The 24,520-nt window shown below is 39.8% G+C and overlaps 1 protein-coding gene across 1 annotated transcript in view; it reads right to left on the bottom strand.

The window, feature by feature from the left end:
* Positions 1–6,183: 6,183 nt before the first annotated feature.
* The window catches only part of LOC141439948 (uncharacterized), a 40,152-nt gene continuing 21,815 nt past the window's right edge, over positions 6,184–24,520 (bottom strand). Inside the window, exons 4-6 of the mRNA XM_074104413.1 lie at positions 13,179–13,360; positions 8,253–8,424; positions 6,184–7,948 (exon numbers count right to left, since the gene is read on the bottom strand). Coding sequence (XP_073960514.1) covers positions 6,279–7,948; positions 8,253–8,424; positions 13,179–13,360 — 2,024 coding nt within the window. The 3' untranslated portion in view covers positions 6,184–6,278. The remainder of the gene's footprint in view (positions 7,949–8,252; positions 8,425–13,178; positions 13,361–24,520) is intronic.

Below are 24,520 nucleotides of genomic sequence, written 5' to 3'. Positions count from 1 at the left end.
CTTTGTCAGATGGAACTAAGCTCGGCGCTCTTTTAGATGGAGCCTTTTCTGACAGTGTCGGGCTCTGTGCTTTTTCTGTCGGTATCTTTTCAGATGGCACTGGACTCGGTGCTTTGTCAGATGGAACAGGACTGGGCGCTTTGTCAGATGGAACTAAGCTCGGCGCTCTTTCAGATGGAGCCTTTTCTGACAGTGTTGGACTCGGTGCTTTGTCTGTCGTAATCTTTTCAGATGGCACTGGGCTCGGTGCTTTGTCAGATGGAACAGGACTGGGCGCTTTGTCAGATGGAACAAAGCTCGGCTCTCTTTCTGATGGAGCCTTTTCTGACAGTGTTGGACTCGGTGCTTTTTCTGACGTTATCTTTTCAGATGGCACTGGACTCGGTGCTTTGTCAGATGGAACAGGACTGGGCGCTTTGTCAGATGGAACTAAGTTCGGCGCATTTTCAGATGGAGCCTTTTCTGACAGTGTTGGACTCGGTGCTTTTTCTGTCGTTATCTTTTCAGATGGCACTGGGCTCGGTGCTTTGTCAGATGGAACAGGACTGGGCGCTTTGTCAGATGGAACAGGACTGGGCGCTTTGTCCGATGGAACAGGGCTGGGTGCTTTGTCAGATGTAACTTCGCTCGGCGCTCTTTCAGATGGAGCCTTTTCTGACGGTGTCGGACTCTGTGCTTTTTCTGATGTAATATTTTCAGATGGCAATGGACTCGGTGCTTTGTCAGATGGAACTGAGCTCAGTATTTCTTCATGTGGAGCCTTTTCAGACAGTGTCGAACTCTGTGCTTTTTCTGCCGTAATCTTTTCAGATGGCAATGGACTCGGTGCTTTGTCAGATGGAACAGGACTGGGCGCTTTGTCAGATGGAACTAAGCTCGGCGCTCTTTCAGATCGAGCATTTTCTGACAGTGTTGGACTCTGTGCTTTTTCTGTCGTAATCTTTTCAGATGGCACTGGCCTCGGTGCTGTGTCAGATGGAACAGGACTGGGCGCTTTGTCAGATGGAACTAAGCTCGGCGCTCTTTCAGATGGAGCTTTTTCTGACAGTGTTGGACTCGGTGCTTTTCTGTCGTTATCTTTTCAGATGGCACTGGACTCGGTGCTTTGTCAGATGGAACAGGACTGGGCGCTTTGTCAGATGGAACTAAGCTCGGCGCTCTTTCAGATGGAGCATTTTCTGACAGTGTTGGACTCGGTGCTTTTTCTGTCGTTATCTTTTCAGATGGCACTGGACTCGGTGCTTTGTCAGATGGAACAGGACTGGGCGCTTTGTCAGATGGAACTAAGCTCGGCGCTCTTTCAGATGGAGCCTTTTCTGACAGTGTTGGACTCGGTGCTTTTTCTGTCGTTATCTTTTCAGATGGCACTGGACTCGGTGCTTTGTCAGATGGAACAGGACTGGGCGCTTTGTCAGATGGAACTAAGCTCGGCGCTCTTTCAGATCGCTCATTTTCTGACAGTGTTGGACTCGGTGCTTTTTCTGTCGTTATCTTTTCAGATGGCACTGGACTCGGTGCTTTGTCAGATGGAACAGGACTGGGCGCTTTGTCAGATGGAACTAAGCTCGGCGCTCTTTCAGATGGAGCATTTTCTGACAGTGTTGGACTCGGTGCTTTTTCTGTCGTTATCTTTTCAGATGGCACTGGACTCGGTGCTTTGTCAGATGGAACAGGACTGGGCGCTTTGTCAGATGGAACTAAGCTCGGCGCTCTTTCAGATGGAGCATTTTCTGACAGTGTTGGACTCGGTGCTTTTTCTGTCGTTATCTTTTCAGATGGCACTGGACTCGGTGCTTTGTCAGATGGAACAGGACTGGGCGCTTTGTCAGATGGAACTAAGCTCGGCGCTCTTTCAGATGGAGCCTTTTCTGACAGTGTTGGACTCGGTGCTTTTTCTGTCGTTATCTTTTCAGATGGCACTGGACTCGGTGCTTTGTCAGATGGAACAGGACTGGGCGCTTTGTCAGATGGAACTAAGCTCGGCGCTCTTTAGATGGAGCCTTTTCTCGGCGTGTTCAGACTGGTGCTTTTTCTGTCGGTGTCGGACTCAGTGCACTGGACTCGGTGCTTTGTCAGATGGAACAGGACTGGGCGCTTTGTCAGATGGAACAAAGCTCGGCTCTCTTTCTGATGGAGCCTTTTCTGACAGTGTTGGACTCGGTGCTTTGTCTGTCGTAATCTTTTTAGATGGCACTGGGCTCGGTGCTTTGTCAGATGGAACAGGACTGGGCGCTTTGTCAGATGAAACAAAGCTCGGCTCTCTTTCTGATGGAGCCTTTTCTGACAGTGTTGGACTCGGTGCTTTTTCTGACGTTATCTTTTCAGATGGCACTGGACTCGGTGCTTTGTCAGATGAAACAGGACTGGGCGCTTTGTCAGATGGAACTAAGCTCGGCGCTCTTTCAGATGGAGCCTTTTCTGACAGTGTTGGACTCGGTACTTTTCCTAACGTTATCTTTTCAGATGGCACTGGGCTCGGTGCTTTGTCAGATGGAACAGGACTGGGCGCTTTGTCAGATGGAACAGGACTGGGCGCTTTGTCCGATGGAACAGGGCTGGGTGCTTTGTCAGATGTAACTTCGCTCGGCGCTCTTTCAGATGGAGCCTTTTCTGACGGTGTCGGACTCTGTGCTTTTTCTGATGTAATATTTTCAGATGGCAATGGACTCGGTGCTTTGTCAGATGGAACTGAGCTCAGTATTTCTTCATGTGGAGCCTTTTCAGACAGTGTCGGACTCTGTGCTTTTTCTGCCGTAATCTTTTCAGATGGCACTGGCCTCGGTGCTGTGTCAGATGGCACAGGACTGGGCGCTTTGTCAGATGGAACTAAGCTCGGCGCTCTTTCAGATGGAGCTTTTTCTGACAGTGTTGGACTCGGTGCTATTTCTGTCGTTATCTTTTCAGATGGCATTGGACTCGGTGCTTTGTCAGATGGAACAGGACTGGGCGCTATGTCAGATGGAACTAAGCTCGGCGCTCTTTCAGATGGAGCCTTTTCTGACAGTGTTGGACTTGGTACTCTTTCTGACATAATCTTCTCAGACGGTACTGGGCTCGGTGCTTTGTCAGTTGGAACAGGACTGGGCGCTTTTTCAGATGGAACAAAGCTCGGCTCTCTGTCTGATGGAGCCTTTTCTGACAGTGTTGGACTCGGTGCTTTTTCTGTCGTTATCTTTTCAGATGGCACTGGACTCGGTGCTTTTTCAGATGGAACGGGACTGGGTGCTTTATCAGATGGAACTAGGCTGAACGCGCTTTCAGATGAAGCCTTTTCTGACACTGTCGGACTCGGTGCTTTTCTGGTCGTTATCTTTTCAGACGTTACTGAGCTTGGTGATTTGTCAGATGGAATAGGACTAGGCAGCATTTCTGATGGAGTCTCCTCTTTCACAGTTTGCCCAAATTTTTTCACATCGATTGATTCATCAAATTTTATTTCTTCTTCTCTTCGTTCTGTTATATCAGTACCATCGTCAACTCTTAATGGTTTAGAAGTATCTTTTACTGCGGTTCTCTTTATATTTTTTTCTTTATCACCATCGATAGGTACCATTGGCTCAAATTGTTTTTCTATACGCACTTGCTTTGTATCAAGTTTGTCAGAAGTATGAGCCACTGTTGAAAGGTTTTCCTCTAATGTTATATCAGTTTTTTCAAATATTTGGCTTGAGGTGTCTTTCACTATTTTTGTTGCTGATTGAATTATACTTGTTTTTGTGCTCATGTCACCGTCTTCGTAAATATCATCATCTTTTTCTTTGTCTAAGATTAGTTTACTTTCTTTTACGGAAAGTGGGCTAGGTTCTTTCTTAGGAATTATTTTTTCATATCCATGTCCATTTTGAATTCTTTCTTTGATTAATAAATTCTGTCTATCTTCATGGACTTCAGCTCTTGTCACGTTAACATCATCTAAAATATCTATTTCATCAGAGAGTGAAACTTTTTCAGCTACTTTATAAGTGCTACCTACTTTCGCAAAATGGTCTTCAGGTTTAACATAGCCTTGGGTTGTCATGTGATCATCTTTCTCTGAACTAGGTTCTTCTGTGGGAACCTTGCTGAGAAGATCATGTGATGTTTCACTTGTCTTATCGATGGTGATGCTCTTTCCAACAGATTTCTCGTGTATGTCAACACTTTTCGTAGCGAAAATTTCTTTTTCTGAACTTAAGTTCTTATTAGAAATAACTAATTTAATTTGTTCATGTGCAATAGGAGATACTCCATTTTCATATACAGACTTTGAAATACTTAAATCTTTATCGGTTTTATCTTTACTATGGTCTAACTTTACTTGAGGTATGTTTTCCTTTTCAGTCGCCATCATTTCATCATGAAGCTTTTTGGTTTCCTGACTTGAGGAAAAGTCTGTTTCATCAATCGTTTTATCTTCTTTTATTTCTAACCTTTCTTCTGATTTTTGCATTGCGGATATTTCTTTTGTAGAAGTTGATTCTGTGTCGTATAATTCGACATCTCGCCGTTTCTTGTCAAATAATATTTTTTGTGATATCGCCTCTTCCTTTTTCTTTAAGTCTGCCATTCTTTCTTCTAGCTTTTCTAATGTTTTCGCAGTATCTTGAGAAACACTTAGTCTTTTTTCGGATGCAACTTTCGTTAAATTATCGTCTACGTCTAATTCTGTGCTTTGTCTATCTTTCTGATCGAATAGTAATGAAGTCATGCTTTCTTTTACTGGTTTTTTGATTTTGCTCTCAGTTTTTTCTTCATGTTTAATGTGTTTTTCAGGTGTAATTTTTTCATTCTGTATTTCAAGTGTTTCCATTATTTCATTCTTTCCTTGTTGCTGCAAAGTTTCTGTCTTTTTGGTGATTCCATCTACTTTTTTGCAAATTTCTGTTGCGGTCATGGTGGTTGACATGATATCTTGTGTATCGTAAACTTTTTCTATCTTTATATCTTTTTCGGCAATTTCTTTAACTGTTTCATCAATAACTTTAGAAAGTTCATGTTTTGCTTTTGTAATAGATTCGATATGATCCTGTATGTCTTCTTTTAACTCACGTTTAACTCGTTTGCCTTCACTCAGAACAGTTTTATCAGATACTTCGCTTATATCTTCCGAAGCCACAGATCTAGAAGGTGAAATCTCTTTGACTGCCTCCTTCAATTCTTGTGTAGTTTCTTTTTGTACAATATGGGTCTCTTTTATTTCTGTCTCACTTAATAGCAACTTTTTGGTTGATTCAATAGCGGACTTAGCCATATCAGTCTTGAATAAGTGTTCTGGTGATCTTTGTAGCTTTATTGGTGACTTTTCTGCCATTATTTCTTCTAAACTTAAATCAGACTTCAATACTTTTGCAACATCTAATACAATATCTTCAACATACTTTGGGCTTAACGGAGGCCTTTCTATCGTTTCTAATTTTTTTGTTTCTTCAATTTCGTTTTCGATATCCTCAGGAATTACAGGTATTTTTTCAGCTACTATTTCTTCAACAATTATTATTTCATCTTTGATGGGAGAATCAAGAGTTGTTATGTGAGTTTCTCTTAGTTTTTCCGTGTATTGCCCGTAATCATACTCATCTTCGTATTCTTTTACTGGTTCTAATTCTTTGATAGCAGGAATTTTTGGAGCTTCAGGATACATTGGTGACTCTGGCGCTGATCCAGGAGTTACTGTGACCAACTCAGCATGCAATGGACGTTCAACAGTTTTTAAAACGACATCGTGTTGACTTCCTTTGTAAGAAACACCTTCTGTATCTAGAAGTGGTAAGTCTTTAGGAACTTTAATTTCATGAACAAAACCAACATCAGGTTTTCTTTTGAAAATATCTTCCTCCACAGGAGTTTTCTTTTCTTCGTAAGTTCTATAGTCAACTTCTTCGTGTAATGGCAAATCTGCGACCTCATCTGGTGTTTTAACAATCTCTCTTAAAGGTGCTGGTATTGCTTCTAATTTTGGACTTTTAGCTTTCACGTCTACTAGAGTTTGCGGTGGAATGATTTCTTTAGTTTCCTCTTTAGCATGTTTCTCTTCTACTTGTTGATCTTCTTTGATATCATCAAGAGTTATTCGTTCATCTTCAGGCAATGTCGGTGCCGTAGTCGCACCTGATTCGATAGTAGTCGATATTTTCTCATCTGGTTGAGATTCTTGAACAACATTAAGCTCCAAAGAATCTTTAGGTTTCACAGCACCGTTTTTGCTGTCTGTAGTTTTCTTTTCACTGCTTATATCTTGTTTTTCGTCTACACTTACAGAGTGATCTTTTGATTCCTGTTTAGTTTCAACATGTCCAAGGTCAGCATGTACTTTTTCTTCCTTTGTTTTTTCTTACGTGTTCTAGTCTTTCTTCTTTTTTCTTTTCGGACTCCTCTTTGTCTTTGACGTGTTTTTGTAATTCATCCTCACGATCTGGACCGGCCTCGCGATCTACAATGGAGTCTTCTGTATATTGATCGACTTCTTCTTTTTCAATGATTAAATATTCTTCTTCAAATTCACCGTCAGCCATAGTTTCTGTTTTAGCATCATCTATATGACATGTTATCTTTTCAATGTCCGAGCGACCAACGTATTCTAACTTTTCTTCGGCTTCACTGTCTCTGTTAAATACTGCTTCGATTTCTCTGACAATTTCTTGTTCTTCTCTATCATCTAGCTCTTGTAATTTAATATCGTCTAATGATTTAGAGGTATCCTCGTCTGATTTCTTAGCGTCTTTAAGAATGTCTTCGTAGTTGACTCTCTGTAGTCCTTTCAACTTCGAATCAACTTTTACTACTTTTACAGATTTTATAGGACTCTTCATTGCTTTAAGTCCTTTTACTGGGGACGCTAGAGGTCTCGGCCTCCGTGAAATGGGTTCACGTTTGACTTTTGACTTATCAATTGTCTTTTGAGTAACATCCCTTTTGGGAGATGGCTGTTTAAATTTAGATTCCATAACTCTACGGTTAGCAGCTTCTTTGGTGCTCTTAGCTGGGGTACTTCCTGGGCTCAATTTTCTCGTTTTCACTTTTACCCTTTCCTTTACAACTGGTTGGATGCTAGATATCGTCGATTTAATTTCTGATGTCTTTTTCGGTGTAGTTGGTGGTGATTTTTTGTCCTCACCTATTTTTTTATCTAATAATGTACTAGTTTTCTTTTCAACTTTTTGCACCGCTGTGCGATGGCTTAGTTTTGTTCTAGTTGTAGCGCTAGTCACTTCACTTTTTTTTACCTCTGTCTTCTTTCTTTCTGTTTTCATAATTTCATGTTTTGACTCTCTCTTTACCTCTTTCACTTCTTTTTCATCAGTCTTATCAATTCGTTTCTTCTTCTCAGTAACTTTGTCTTTCTTCTTAACTTCTTTCTTTTTAGGCAAACTATCTATCACAGTGCTCTCGTAGTGAGCAATTTTATCATCTAATTTTGTTTCTACTCTCCCAGTTATTGCTTCTTGCAGCATAGACTCAATTTTTTTGTCCTCTCCGTCAGTTAGTTCACTTAACAATTTATTATCTATAATATTCTTGGAATCAGTTTCATCTTTCTTTGGCGGTGGTTCTGGTTCAACAATTCTATCTTCTTTCGATTTGTCAACTTTTTCCTTTGTTGTAGTCGTTTTGGTTGTTTTAACAGTTTTGGTCGTAGTCGCTACTGGTGGCGTTGGTAGTGCCATCTGGCGTCCGGTACAAGTTGGGTGCTGGAGAAACTCCAAATGTTTTAATTTCTCGAGGCCCTCGAAGATTTTGTGTTGTGGCGTGGATCCAGGGAACATGATTCTGGTTATGGTGTCATCAGGGTTGGCAGGGCGCCAGACCAAGAGGGCGCAGATGGAAATCAGGTTAGGGATAGGGAAATTGAAGGCGGCAGAGACGTTGGCGCCCTCAAAGAGTTTCTGCTCGCTGTTGTGCCACTTCTTGAGGAATTCGCGGACGTGTTTGGAGTCCTTGGACGGATTTAGGACGTACATGTCGAGTGTTCCTGTAACAGAGATGAGTGGGAATTAAATAACCAATTCACACACACACATAGCACAGAACGCAGCATGGAACGCTGAAGACCTGGGTTCGATTCCCAGCGCTGGTCTCTTTTTCTGGTTTTTCTGTGCATCCATGTTTAAGTTTGTAGTTTCGATATGGATTTCACGGGATGACCGTAAAAGAAACAAATTTGGAGTTGAAAAAAATACAAAAAGACTCCAAAAACCAATCTTAATTGGATTAGATCAAGTTAAGCCGACAACGGTGCTTTTACTCAACCACGTCCCATTAAAATAGGTACTAACCATGTCCAACTTTGTGATACAGGTTGATGGGGTCGGGGCTACGGTAGCACTGCTGTGGTTTTAGATTGAGGTGGCGGAGGTCCGCCATCATGTCCGATCCCTCCTGGAGGAGGGAGACCAGGAGAGGGTCCGAGTCTTTGTCGCCGTCGGGGCTGGCGAGGGCGCGGCGCTCCTGAAAGGATGGAACATTATGATTTCGTTTGACATCAATTCAAATCAAATCAATAAACCCCCTCGTACGTCGGAAGTGCCGCCGTGCCATCTCCGGTAGAATAAATAGGATGTACCCCACTGTTCCCGTGGGTGTCGTAAAAGGCGACTAAGGGATCTGATATGATATAAGAAAGAAATAAAACACAAATACAACAAAATCAAACAATAAAAAACAATAAACAGCAAACACAAATAAAACAAAACAATTGTGTGTCTCCGCAAAAGCAAAACGGCCGCTGACTCAGCATTATGCTGAGGCGTTAGATGCCTGCAGCGCTGATATTCTGTCAGAATCGTCTGTGACTCACGGAATGATACATAAATATACTAAACTTATCCATGAGTAAATAAAATTAAGAAATAAAATAGATTTAATTGTAAGTAAACAAGAAATTGGTGGTGGTGGCCTAGTGGTTTGACCAATCACCTCTCAAGCAGACGGTCGTGGGTTCAATCCCCGGCTCGCACCTCTGAGTTTGAAATTGAAATTTACCATTCGAAATTTACCACGAGCTTTGCGGTGAAAGAAAACATCGTGAGGAAACCTGCACAAACCTGCGATGCAATTCAATGGTGCGCGTGTAGTTCCCAATCCGCACTGAGCCCGCGTCGGAACAATGGCCTAAGCCCTCTTGTTCTGAGAGGAGGCCTGATCCATGAGTGGGACGTATATAGGCTGGGATGGGATGGAACAGCCTGGCATACTCAGAGTGCAAGGCTACGGGAAACAACCGCACTATTTTCCCATGAAAGTCATCATCTAGGATACCAATCCTCAACTGACAATCACGACCACTCTGTCAAGAGTGTCTCGACTTAGAAGAAGACGTCAGAGGTAAAAAAAAACTGCTTTCAAGTTTAGTTTTATTGCAAACAATACCAATTTCACACACAAAAATGGAAAAAGATAGCCTTAAATTTGGCAACAAAAAAACTTACAAGGAAAGGTACTCAACTGCCCGGCTCCGTTTTGTTTTATTTTTATATATGTTAGAGAGTAGTCTAAAATTACGTACACCATATATTTTATTAACTGCCCAAATTAAAACTATTCGAAAAATTGACCTCCAAAGTACTAAAAAGTGAGCAAACCCTCTAACTTCTGTAGAAAGTGATGTTAAAGCAAATTGCTAGTTAATTACCGGCTTGATTATATGTTGGAGAACATGCAAAAATAATGGACCAGTTTGTTATTTCGGCTCAAACTTACATTTTACAAAAAAAAAAACACCCTTCAAAGTTTTGTACTTCGGACGTTTTTTTTTTAAGTATGAGTTCCCGAAATAACAAAACACCGGTCCATTATTTTTTTATGTTCCCCAACATTATAATCAAGCCAGTAATTAACTGGCAATTTGCTCTAACAGCACTTTCTAAAGAAGTTAGAGGGTTTGCTCACTTTTTAGTACTTTGGAGGTCGATTTCTCCGAATAGGTTGAGTTTGGGCAGCCTAAAAAAATACGTGTCCGTTATTTTAAACTACTCTCTCACATATATAAAATAAATAAATTGGAGTCGGACAGTTGGGTACCTTTCCCTGTTAGTTAAGAAAATCAAAACTAAATTCAACTATCAACAGAGCTGAGTCCTTTCTCTATAAAATTACCTCACATACGGCACCCAAAATATCACATATCGTACAAAATATTAATAACGACGATTAGTTTTTAATAAAGTTAATTAACACGATAATTAACACGTTTAGAGCTTACAGCGACCGACGTGTCATTAAAACCATAAAGTGCATACGTATTAATACTTCGTGCTTCATTGGTTCCAACCCGCTCTAGGCCACAATCACATAGATAATTTAATAATTTTTAAAAAATTAAGAAAACCGACTGTCTTAAAAAAAAGTATAAAGAAAAATAAGTCAGTAAGAAAAGTAAGAGGTCTTTAACTTTTAATTCAACAGACAGGACCTATATAAAATTGTAACCAGCTCTTAAATTATGGGTAATGGGTCCCTGTGTTTAACTTTAAGTAACGATAGGTTCTAGACCACTAGACTATTTTTTTTCCTATTTTTAGGACATCAGGTTTTTGTTTTTTCAGTTTATTTTTATTTCTTACGTTTTTTATATTTAGCTGGTAGCTGAAAGGTATATAACATGTAGTTATAGGTATGTACGTTTAGGTAGGCTAATTACAAGCTTTATATAATCATCATCATCATCATCAGCCCGAAGACGTCCACTGCTGGACAAAGGCCTCCCCCTTAGAACGCCACAATAAACGACAACTCGCCACTTGCATCCACCGGTTTCCCGCTACTCTCACGATGTCGTCAGTCCACCTGGTGGGAGGCCTGCCAACGCTTCGTCTTCCGGTTCGTGGTCGCCACTCGAGGACTTTTCTCCCCCAACGGTTATCCTGTTCTTCGAGCGAATAAAATAATACCTAACCGTATTGTGACAAGGAATAAAATATATATATTTTGTAGACGACCAGATGGCCATGTGTTTGAGAACCTGACTACGAAGCTTGAGGTCCTGGGTGCAATTCCCGGCCGGGCAGATATTTGTATGAATAATACGAATGTTTGTTCTCAGGTCTTGGATGTTTAATATGTATTTATCTATATAAGTATGTTTATCCGTTGCCCGTATCCATAGTACAAGCTTCGCTTAATGAATGTGGGACTAGGTCAATTGGTGTCAAGTGTCCCATGATATTTATTTATTATTTATTTTAATTCCGCCGCCATATATTTTTCATAGCCGTGGTGGTCGAGTGGTTTGACCTATGGTCTCTCAAGTAGAGGATCGTGGGTTCAAACCCCGGCTTGCACCTCTGAGTTTTTCGAAATTCATGTCTTGTGCGGAATTACATTTGAAATTTACCACGAGCTTTACGGTGACCGAAAACATCGAGATGAAACGCACGTACTTGCGAAGCAATTCAATGGTGTGTGTGAAGTTCCCAATTCACCCTGGGCCCGCGTGGGAACTACGGCCCAAGCCCTCTCATTCCGAGAGGAAGCCTGCCAGCAGTGGGACGTATATAGGCTGGAATGATGATGACGATGATGATATTTTTCATGAACGCCGTATGGAAATGTTGTACATCAACTACAAATAATATGCGAGTGTTTTGTTCTGTTTTTATATATCTCAGTACAACGGCCATTTTACAACAAAGAATCCGATCCACATGACTGCAGTACTATAACCAGTAAGCAAGCACTCAAGCGCTCAGACTAGAGGATAGAGTTACATACAAGATACGTGACCTTGAAGACAATATGGCGCCAGCTACCGACTGTGGATTAAGAGATTATGAGGCACAGGGGAAGCCATGTCAAGGGCTAATTTGATGCAGTCAAAGTACAATGTCGCTATTGTGTTAAATATTATATTCTTGCTCTCGCGCATTAATACAGGCGAAGTTGGATCTTAATAAAGTAGCGGTAGTTAAGTAGCAAGTACTTACTTTTTTTAGGAGTTGACCCTTCTTTCTTCTAGACTTAAAGGCCTTGCTTTTGTTTACTTGTTTAAGTTTTTTAAATTTTAAATGAGGTGCTTTAAAGGAGATGGACGAGTGCAGTCCGGAAAAATCCATTCTCAACGACTGAGAAGGCCTGGCTGCATGTCACCAACTCCCTGGAGCTTCGGGGAGGAGGGGGTTCGAGGGGTTGCTTTATAGAAAAAGCAGAGTTCTGTTTCAGCTAATCGTTGGAAAGAGCATGCATGCATTCTCCCGTCAGGCTGTGTGAGGCGCTTGGGTTAGTTTTTTTTGTTGATCCCCATTGGTTTCATCCTGGACCGTCTTTGCCCTAGAACTTATATGGCAAAAGCAGTAGGTATCACTTACATCTGGATAACAGAAGACCTTTCCAATCTGTCTGTATTTAATGGTCTTTCTGCAAAGCTTGACCGTCATGCCTGGTGCCGCTCACCTCTAGATTACCAGTTATTTGTGATACGAGGTTGGTAAGTAAGGTTTTACAAATGACTTAACGAGTGATAAACCGAGCCGCAAGGCGAGGGTTTTCATCGTTACGAGTTTGTAAAACCTTGCCAACCGTGTATCATACGACGTTTTTCAATACATTTGTGAGAAAATAGGCAATTAATAACATAAAATTGAAAAATAAAAAAAACAATGCAAAGTTTTACAAAAATGCCGTATCCGTAATGCGCATGCGTAAGTTTTGTTTTATTTAGGTTAACTAAAATTATCAGGCAAAGGTTCGACGCGTTCAGCCACTGCGATTTCTTCGAATAAATAAAAGGTGGAAGAAAATCATTAAAATCTGAGGTAATTAAATTACAGTTTATAATAAGTACAATCTATTTTGCGAATTCACTACTTAGTTTTGTATATTTATACATTTTTCTACGTATAAGTCGGTATATTTTTTATTTTTGTCATTTAAAACTTTATGCTTGTAACTGTTAAAATGGAGAATTAAAAAAACCGTAAAAAATCGCATTAGTGCGCTAAAATGAACTTACGAGCCATGTATACATCCTTTGAAAGTGAATTCGAGAAAATGTATTGAAAAATAATTTAATTTAAGTGCCTATATGCGAAGCTTGACCGTCATACCTGAAGGGCTACTACGAAACTCGAAACTCGAAGTTCGTGTCGTGCGGTCCCTCTGACACTTATACTATTTAATATGAGAGCGAGAGGGACGGTACGATACGAAGTTCGAGTTACGAGTTTCATAGTAGCCCTGCTGTAGCTCTTGTATAAAGCAGTGCTCACCTCTAGATTACAGAAGAAGTGTCCAATCTGGGGGTACACGGGGGCCAATGCCTTCCTGCGAAGCACGGCCGCCATGCCCGACGCGGAGCAGTTGTTTAGCCGGGTCAGCAGCACCGCGTCCAGCCGGTCGAGATGCCGGGCGAAATCCCACCAGCACGCTTTGCGGGAGAAACCGCCATCAACTGGAAATTGGGAAGAGGGAATCCATTATGATTGCTTTTTTGGAGTCTTTTTGTATTTTTTATTTCAACTCAAAATTTGTTACTTTTACGGGTTCAATGGTGTGTGTGAAGTTCCCAATCCGCACTGGGCCCGCGTGGGAACTATGGCCCAAGCCCTCTCATTCTGAGGGGAGGCCTGTGCCCTGCAGTGGGACGTATATAGGCTGGGATGATGGATGATGACGGGTATCCCGTGAAACCATATCGAAAATACAAACAGACATGGATGCACAGAAAAACCAGAAAAAGAGACCAGCGCTGGGAATCGAACCAGGTCCTCAGCAATCCGTACTGCGTGCTATAACCCCTACACCACGTGGGCAGGATCTAGACACGAATTTTTTCCTATGCATACATATCTCAGGTTGCTTATTTCTACTACGCTACTTCATACACACACATCCTACATCATACTACATCTATGTTCATACATGCTGCATAAGTAGCGTAGTAGAAATAAGCAACCTGAGATATGTATGCATAGGAAAAATTCGTGTCTAGATTCCTGTCCAGCGGTGGTGTAGGGGTTATAGCACGCAGCACGGATTGCTGAGGACCTGGGTTCGATTCCCAGCGCTGGTCTCTTTTTCTGGTTTTTCTGTACATCCATGTCTCAGTTTGTATTTTCGAGAGGGAATCCATACTAATATTATAAATGCGAAAGTGTGTTTGTATTTCACGCCGTAACGGAGCGACGGATCGACGTGATTTTTGGAATAGAGATAGCTTATGGGCCCGAGAGTGACATAGGCTACTTTTTATCCCGAAAAAATGCACAGTTTCTGAGGGAACAGCGCGCGATTACCGAACACCACGCGGGCGGAGCCGCAGGCAAAAGCTAGTTGGTATACCCCTCCTTTTACCCTCTGTATTTATAAAAATACAGAAGGTATTATAAGTACATGGGCAGTTTGAGAAAAATGTGGCTCACACCTTCTTAAATTTTGAAAACACTATTGTTTATTGCGTTCTTGTATGGTTCATAATTATGCTTGTATATGCATACTTTTTATACTATACTCAGCGGTAAAAAATTTGGCCCACTCTATACAAAATTCCCTGATACTGCATACATTTGAGGGCCACATTTTTTGCCGCTCACTATAGTTAATTTTTTATGTTAAGTTTTTTATATACACACACATCACGCCTGTATTCCCAAATGGGGTAGGAAGACCACACGAAACGTTACCGCTTCGGAGCCACTTTTAGCAATTTTAGGTTTATAGTTTGACAAAAACGGTACAATAGTGACAGGTTGCTAGCCTGTCGCCTACAGCATACCTTAACCTATATCGCTTGTCGCCTCTCTCTTTTCTTCTCTTCTCTTTCTCTTCTTTTCCTTTCTTTCTCTTTTTTTATATTTTTGTATGTTTTGATAGATATCTGTATTATTATTATTTAAAGTATTTTATTGTAGCTTCCATTACCTTTTTTTTACTTTTGTATAAAACGAAGTTTTCTGGTTACATATCAAGAGTAGAAAATAATCCAAATTATCCTAGAATAGTGTTACTTCTATTTTAGCGATTGCATCCCAATTATGACCATTTGTTTAGTTTAGTACTGTCAAACTGTATAGAGCTGTAAACCCTAACTTTAACAGCTAAACTCAGACATTTTTAGTCATTAGACCATACCGGATTTATTGACAAACTAAACCGCTTTGAACCGGTATGAACTGGAATTTCTATTGATACGGAAATCGGACGTGTATCATAATGGCATCGAAACTAAACCGCAATTAATTTGGTTCAGCATGAAAAGCGGAGTTAAATCAACGGGGACATGGTGAGGTGACATTTTAATAGTGCTTCGGGCTTTGTATTTGAGTTCAAATGTTTCTAGTTAGGAAAGTTTTGGGTTGTTTATAGAAGGTGTTTTAAAATTAATACCTACTGAATATTTATTACAGCAGGCGGTTGAGTTAGATCGACTAAACCCCCGCGAATGTTTTATACATTTTTTCAACGGTTGATAAATTAATCTGCCCTCTTGGATTAAAGGCATTATCTCAAACAAACACTTATCGACGGTGAAGTACTAAGGCCTAACTGATGACCCTTAGTCGCCTTTTACGACACCCACACGGGAAGATATGGGTCCGTTCTATTCAAAAATCGAGCACGACACAAAATACAAAATCGTTTTTACCACTCACAATTTTTGTCATCGAAAAGCTCATGGTCTATTTCAAACCTACAATTAATTTTGGGTAGAAATTCCAAAAAAATACAGATGTGTGATAAAAAATATCCCATGTCCTTCCCCGGAATCAAACTATCTGTATACTGAATTTCATCTAAATCGGTTTAGCGGCGAAAGCGTCAAGCGTTCGCGACGAAAACTTGAGCGTTCGCGATGAAAATGTTGTGCACTCGCGGCGAAAACGTAGCGCGCTCGCGACGAAAGCGTTGCGATCACACTTTGCTTTCCCCGCACACACCAGCATGACATTAAGGCTCTAATCTGTGGCTCAGGTCAAATATCTTCAATCCGTTCCCTAATGCGAAAGATTTGTCGAACTACAAAACTTCTCCGAACAAAACTCTTTCAGCCTAACCTACCCTCGAGGCATCAAAAACATCCATTCGAGGTTTACGATCCTCCTCACACTTTACGCGTGCGAGCGGGACAAATCGACCATTCCCGATTGTTATTGAGTTACTAGTTTTTATCGAACCCTTTTTATTAGCGTCGGGCTTTTCTTTAAGCGTTCGTTCTCGAATTAAGAAGGAGTCGGAAGCGATCGAACTAGGTTACCTGGAGAAAAATTAAACATAATAATTATTATTTCACTAATCATGCTCTAAAAGTAGGTAGGTAGTAGCTTATCTCATATCGTGGGGGTTAATTAAAAGCTAAATTGAAAACTACTATTATGTTTTTAATTTATAGAGAGGTGGCTTACGCAAAATGAACTAACCTACCTACAGCCAATAACATTTCTCTGGAACATACCACTATGGTAGATTGTATAACAAGAGCATAAAACGAGCCATTTTACCCAAGACGTTCATATAGCCACTGGATAGACACGTCGAGGGGAAAATGGGTTTAATGCTCGAGTTTTACACTCTGCTTTTCACTTCGATGGCGAGGAAATGAAATAGCAACAATGGAAACAATTGTTCACTTACTATGTACCTACCTTTTATTGTTCACGCTTTACTATTAAAATTATAAATTTTTAGTTTTATTGATCAATTTTGATTGATTTGATTGATTTTTAGTTTTATATAAATTAAAAATTATTAAAAAAAATGTAGAAACTTCTTTGTTTTCTTCTTTGTTTGGTTACACCTGATTGCCTTAGTCTTAGACGAAGATTTTACTTTATGCACTAGAGCATAAAAAGTCATTTTGTGTCGCCTAGATCCAGCATAAACACGAACATTACGAGCATGATAAGTGAAAAAGTATTTTATAGGTAAATTTTCTTTCGCAAATAACGACTCGTGACCACGGTCGCTATCTGATTGAAACGTCAAGGTATTGATACTTATCCTGAGATATAAATATAAAAGGTACAAGTAAGAATCGCGAAAATATCGCCGAGGGGATAACCGCTGGGCCCATAGAGTGCTGGTGTGGAGACCACGGACCACAAGAAGAAGTGTAGGCAGACCCCAGATGAGATGGTCTGATGATATAAAGAGTTACGCCGGACCGTACTGGCTCAGGAAGACGGAGAATAGGACGAAGTGGAGGAGATTAGGAGAGGGTTACATCCAGCAGTGGATAGATAAAGCCTGAAAAAGAAAGAGAAAAGAAGAAGAAGAATCGCGAAAATATAAAACATTTGCTATTTTTTTCTTTGTTTCTATACCCTACGTACTTAGTACTTTTACACGCTGTGGTTTCGCGTTATAGCTATCTAGTTGTACTAGGTATATCTATCGCGGCCTTGCCTCCATTTCTCCACTCAAATGTTGGATGGATGCCAGTGAGAATATTGCCTCGCGAAATAACTTTTTTCTCATCCCATCTCAGTGATTAAGTTAGCACATTTCCCCTATTTTTACGTCGATATAAAGGTTTTGAGAACATCAACAGGAATGTCGAAATTGGACCACAATTTTGCCGAAATAATTAGTGAATCTTAACCAGGTCGTCGCTCCATCTTGTTGGAGGCCTACCGATAGCTCGCGGATCGCGGTGGATGCGGAAAGCACAAGACCGGTCTGAGTGGAGAGCCTTGGGGGAGGCCTATGTCCAGCAGTGGACGTCTTTCGGCTGATATGATGATGAATTAGTGAATCTCCTCTGCTAATACTATAAATGCTATAGTAATTATGTCTGTCTGGCTGTTATCTCTTCACGCTTTAAAAAACTAAAAGAAATTTTGTTCGTAGATACTTTGAGACACAAAAAAGGACATATATCTTGTAGTATCTAAAAATCTAAATCAATCTAATCAAGCAAAATCCTTTGATAGTCTTCTGCAGTTTATTGTCAAGTCACGAGTGTCATATACAAACAAAAATCATGATTACAAAATGTCTAAGGTCATTTTAAGGTTCATCAAATCAAAAAGGTTCTGCAACACATGTATTTCCTGTAGGATAGCGGCAAACGAATCCTACGCAGACAAAGTAGCGGGCAACCGCTAGTAAAAATAAATCATTATCTCCAATTTAATTAAATTTCTCCGCAGTGTAACGAATGGGGCCCCTAACCAGCAGTAGAGCTGTATGTATAGAGTGGGAGAGGGGAGAAACCCCGTCTCTCTGTTTCTCCTTTAATGGAGAGAATTTTCCTTTATCATAATATAAGATAATAATACATTATGTTAAAGGAAAATATTAATTAAATTGGCCATAATAAGTTGTGATCATCTAACAGTTAGGATCCTACGTTGTGTACTTTTTTGTTTTAGTAATCCCAATGATCTTTTATGTGGTATGTCTGTAATAAGCAAGATATCTATCAGGGCGCAATAAATGTGTCTAAATTAAGTTATTTAAAGCTAGAGATACTTGGAATTCAATACATATAACTAGTATAGTGTGAAAATAGAGTGTAATATGGGTGAGTAAGTAAGTAGAGTGTGTAAAGGGGCGGGAAAGGATAAGAGTTGACTGGAAGAAATTAACGGGCCTCCACGGAGGCCCGGGGGACCACCTTCCTAGCCCCCTGTCCCCTCCAACTCTCACCCGCGATTGGTAAAATAACCCGGAGGATGATTTACATTTACTGCACTAACTGCGGTGCTAGTCAACTCAAAAGAGGACAGATTAGATGGAATGAGTAAACCCAATTCCAAAAATAGTAAAAAGGTGGAAGGAAACACATCCAATCCAACCAATGCTTGATTCATATGCTGCATATCTGTGCAATACACACAGGTTTTAGTTGTGTAACCACTGGGATGTCTAAAAAGATCAAAACCAGTGAATTACAAAGTTTTGTGATATTGCCAAGCTGTAAACAGACATGACAAGTGTATGGTTTTGCCCAGAACAGTCGGGGGGTTGAGACGGCAAGCCACTTTTCACTGAGCATCTCCGCTTACTAATGTAAGTATCAACAATGACACAGCTACTTTGGAATGCGGCCCACAACCATCCCAGTCGCCCTGAACAAGAAATAAGGTTGTGGTGATATAATAACATATCAACCCTGAAGTAAGTGTCCACACTCAAACAATATGGAGCCATAAGGAAGACAAATCTTTTCATCAAGCATCTCCGCTTACCAATGTAAGTATCAACAATGTCATGACTACTTTGAAATGCAACCCACAGCCAACCCAATTATTCAAAGTGAGGAAATTAGATATAAAAGTTGTGGATGACATGACACCATACCACCACAGATTTGTATAGTGTGCTGTGAATATCCGTGTATACATACACAGTACACAAACACATGAATAAGCATTTTAGTAAAATTGGATGTAGAGTTCAGCTACAATGCCTGAACACATAAGAAAGTTTAATATCATTATGAATCAGGTTACTCACAAGGAGCGGTAGGGTTATGATAGACAAAAGGAATTGCCATGAGATAAATGATAAGCATTGCATAAAACTCATTTACTCAGATAACCAGTACCTTACCTGGAGCTTCCCCAACTTCACAAAGCAAGTAGTCATAGATCATAGGTGTACATATTAATCCAATAAATGGTCATAATATGGTTGAAACACAAGAGGACAGATCTCACCTTGTCATAACAGGGAATCCAGATCCAATCTGAGATTCTCTGACACCACAAAGCAAGCTTTTAAGTTAAGAGCTATTACGCTATTGGGGGTCCCAGAGGGAGGCCCAATCAAGCACCATCTCTTAGTGATGACTTCAGCTTAGAGCTTGAAAATGTTAAATTACACAGGTTTTACTGATGGCCGGTCAGCCTAACTCAGCTCAAGTGTAATAAACCATTATTCATTCTCCAATCTGCCTTCACTAATAGACTACAAATACGGGTGAAATAGCCGGTGACAAACAATCACTAGGATTATCGTTCACAAGCCTTCCACCTAATCAGTAAGAACCCGACACGCCCAAAGTAAGCTATTAGAGCCAACCTCGAACATGACGAAATTCAGACTCTAGTTGGGCCAGGTAATAGCCCAATGGAGCCCTAAAATAAAACACTGATGAGTTATGATCGCTTACTGGACAATAAGCACCCAGATAAGACTTTATGGATTGTAAATATTATGAAATTAAGGCAGCTCCGCATTACCTCATCTCTGTAACCCAATACTGCGCAATATTAGTCTACAGAGACTACAGTTCTCACAATTACCTCACTCTGAAAGTTCATAGAATGCTGTATAAGCCGATTCTAATCCATTCAGAGCTACACAACAAATAACTAACAAGTTACAGTGTGAAGTGAGTGTAGGTATATAGTGTGATATGATGCATAGATACCATATAATATAAGTAATAATAGAGCAAAACATGTCACAGGACACAAAATAATTGTCTGAATGGGTTATGTCGTTCTTGAGGCAAATAATTCTTAGCTCAGTTAGGTCTATCAATGTTAGACTTGTGAGAGATGTAGATAGTAATTCTCGTGATAGACACTATCCCATCCATACAATGAAGCAAAATTATGATCAGAAAACGCATTCGCAGTGCATTCCCAAATATAAAACACACAAAACGTAAGATTAAACACATGGTCCCTAGGTTTCCCTAAAGATTTTCCTACAGTTCTCACGCCCTAATGCAGTATAGTCTGATTTAAGAAAGTTCTCGGTTCCAATATGACTTTTAAGAAGCACTTCTATAATCTAATAAGAAAAAGGACCTTTTGACAGACAGAATTGAGGTAGGATGGAACCAAAAACTTCTCCCATATCTGACATACTCCCTAACCATACAAAAGCATGCTCACTTACCTCTTATTTACCTGATAAGGTAAATAAACAATCCCACCTGGTATTCACAACGCTACACAAACACATAAAAAAAATGCCTATTTTTCACTACACACAACACGCATCACACTCCTAGCTAAATTACACACCCTATTTCGCACCAACAATAATTAATCGCGGAAATCTAGATCAAACTATATGGACCTGCCTAATTCTACACTTCGCGAGAGAATCTCAACCCTGCCTAGCGGTTTGGCACGGAGGTTGAAGCAGCCTTCAGATAGTGCCAACCACGGCAGTCCCATTTGTATCAAAAACAATAGGAGCCACGCCCAATTTGTGAGCAATTCTAGGAATGAATCTACGTTCTAGAACTTTCTTTAACCCAAAGGCAGTCGTGAAGCATATCCAGACACGCCACGCTAGCACGCTACATAGTCCGAATACCGACAACGCGAATCCTTGGAAGAAAATGCAACAAGCACCCAGCTTCAGTCGCGATCTGAATAGGGCGCCACATTCTCAACCAGGACCCACACTGCAGGCACCCAGAGACCACTGCGGCCACGTGCCGGGACACGCCCAACAACCGACGATTACAGGGATAATTAAACAAGCAAACTACAGAAAATAACGAGAAATACTGCTAGGAAACCAACAGCATCTCATTGTTATTTTCCAATAAGGATTAAACAAGAAACTCACAAAAATGGGAGATTTGACAAAACCTGAAGCCACATACCTGATGACGGGCAGAGTTTCTGCTTACGCGCCGAGAGCCGAAGAAGGAAAAGTAAAAGTGCCCGAGCCCGCTCGCGCATCGCTTTTTATAACCTCGAGGCTTCTAGAAACTTCCATTCTTCCCGGAAACGGGGTTCTCAAACATATCTTACTTACACCTCCCTCCTACTCCTGTATTGCCATCAACAAATTGCAAACTCCAACACTGAACAAAATCATCATCATCATCATGCAAACCGATACACGTCCCACCGCTGGGCTCCGGCCTCCTTTCAGAACGCAAAGGCCCGGGCTCCAGCCCCCACGTTTGCCCAGTGCAAAATATCAACTTGCTAAGAGAATCAACTGCTTTCCCAATTGACTTGATAAGACAATTATTCCTGTAGTTAGTCGAAAAGTCCTTATTTCGTATTTTTAGTACAATTTAAGTGATTTTTGTTGTTTTGTTGACTGTGCTCGTTGATACTCTTAAAACTGCTGCATCCCAGAGCACAGTGCTGTCACCAATCCCACACAAGCACGCCAAACCCAAAGTCAATCAAACCTGCGTCGGAAGCTGGCCAAACCCAGCTCCCAAGATTTGATCCAAACAAATGGACAACCAAACAAACAAGCAAATAAATGAATAAATACATAACCAGAGCAAGTCAAAGAAAAGCCTGTAGAAATATGAAACGTTACCCTAAAAAGTGGTAAAAAATTATTTCAATGGTAATTTCTAATAGACTTCTTCTCGTCAAGCCTATATTCGGTCTCCGATTGGCTATTTATAAATCTCACGTTCCTTATTGGCTGTAAAATTTTCAAGTTAGGAAACATTATACAAATAAAATAATACATAATTTGAATTTAAATTATTTATGTTAATAATTAAATATCGAATTTTAGCTGAAAAATACATGAAATTTCTAAACGGACTAGCTCTTAGGCGCATTAATGTTTACTAAAACCGTATCTCAGACAGCTCGAACCAGCTGTTGTCAAGTAAATGATACTCGAAAGTCTAACTAGAATTTGATATCAAATACTAAACAAAATGCAATTATAATTATTGAAGTTACTAGTTAAACTCCTAAACTACCAAAATCAAGTATTAGTTTAGTGCAAAACCCTTTCAACGATGGGAAAAATGACACATCAAGACAGAGGTAAGTCTATGCTTTATTCGAACCGTTTTGCTATGATTATTTCCTAAAAGAAAAGCTGTTTTTCTGGTAAAGTGTATTTTCCTTGTGTAAAATAGTAGCCTCTATTATGTACTAAGATTATTTTTATGTTTCAGATAAAATCCAAGAAATAATGGACCAAAAGAGTTTCCATTTATAGGTTAATTTTCCTCACTACTATGGGATGTCAAGAAATTCCAATTGGAACGACACATTTTTACTCCTATAATTGTTCACGACGTTTTTAGGTAAGAACTTAATAAGAATTTCATACTTATAGATAAATCTAATAGTGAAAAATGTCTTAGGCAAAATACTCCATAGTAAGGAAATTTTCAAACGTTAATAGCGATTTATTTGGTCAATTGTATGAGGTAATTTATGTTTAATTATAGTATATGGACAGCAGAAAGAACAGATTTATAATGAAAACATGGATCGAAGCTTAATCATAAAGTCTATTCAACCTGCAAAATTTGACACTCCTGAAAATTTCACTTTGTTATCTGATCAAAATCTATAGGGTTTATTTGGGTATTTATCGTATAGACATACTGTACTAAGTCAGGAGGGATGGAATTTATAAAGATTTTGATTATAAATACCAAACAATTATTAATATTAGCCTTTACAAAATTTCAGCCCTCGGGTTAAAAATCTCAAACTGAAAGATGACTAGTTTTGAATCATTTGAGTGTTTGATCCGAACTAAACCTATTTATTCTGTATCAGAGTCACTATTAGGATGAGATTAAAGTAAAAGTACTCAGATCTAACTTGTATTTTTAACAAGAATGCTATATCCAGGATATCATTAGAGCGATTTCAAATAAATTTCTATTTCAGGAAACTTCAGTGCTTTCCTATGGATTTTACAATCAAAATTGCCTACGGCAGCACGAGGAACAGGAAATGGAAGGAAATCAGGATTGGAGAAAGGATTTAATGAGATTTTCAGGAAAACATGGGAAGCCTTAGAAGAGTTTCTTAGCCTACGCCTTTTTGTAAATATTTTAAGTTACTTATGTACGCTTTGCTAGTAAATCAAACCAATAGTCCTATTAGGCATGGTTTTAGTTGCTTTTGCCTGTAAAATCACAAAAGGAGAATAAAATTACTTTTAATTAATCTCAGATGGTTTCATTAAATTAGAAAAATAGCGCCATCTACTAGTGAGTAGTGGAACCTCTCCGAATATAGCCCGATAACCCATAACTTGACACACACGCACCGCTCCTCACTAGAGGTCGCCACAGTCACGGTCTCAGCTCAGTAATAATACCATCTATAGTCAAATAGCTAAACTTTCTACTTTACTTTATAACTACACTTGTATGCAGCGTGATTTAAGCTTTTTAAACAATAACCCGATGACACTGCGTTTCCAGAGATGTCACTACTTCAACGCGTACGGAAACCAAGTTTTGAATTTATTAATGCTTATTTCTATAAATAGAAACTTAATAGTATATTATGATTTATAAAGAAACTGATGAATGAATTGATTAAAACAATGTATTTAATGAGCTGAATTAATTATTTCAATGCATATTATAGAAAAGTGAAAGAAAATTTGTTCTCATAGAAAATATTTCCTATAATCAAGTAACAAATAAGGCAATAATATATGGAGTCTGCTACAGCAGGTAATATATTATCCTAAGCGAAGGATCGTGGGTTAGCACCTCTTAAGTTTTTCGAAATTTTTGTGCGAAATTACATTTCAGTCAACGTAGGTAAAGGTTGAAGGGAAATATAGTGGGGAATACTGACATCTGTCAACTGCCTGCCTGCCAAGCCTGCTAGCCTGCTTTCAAGATTATACTAGTAATGGAATGAAAGAGTAATTTATTGAATCAGGCGTTACTTTACCG

This window comes from Choristoneura fumiferana, chromosome 21 (genome assembly GCF_025370935.1).
Source record: "Choristoneura fumiferana chromosome 21, NRCan_CFum_1, whole genome shotgun sequence".
Classification (NCBI taxonomy): Eukaryota; Metazoa; Arthropoda; class Insecta; order Lepidoptera; family Tortricidae; genus Choristoneura; species Choristoneura fumiferana.
Note: the sequence above shows the minus strand (reverse complement) of the source record. Positions and strands in the feature narration are given on the sequence as shown.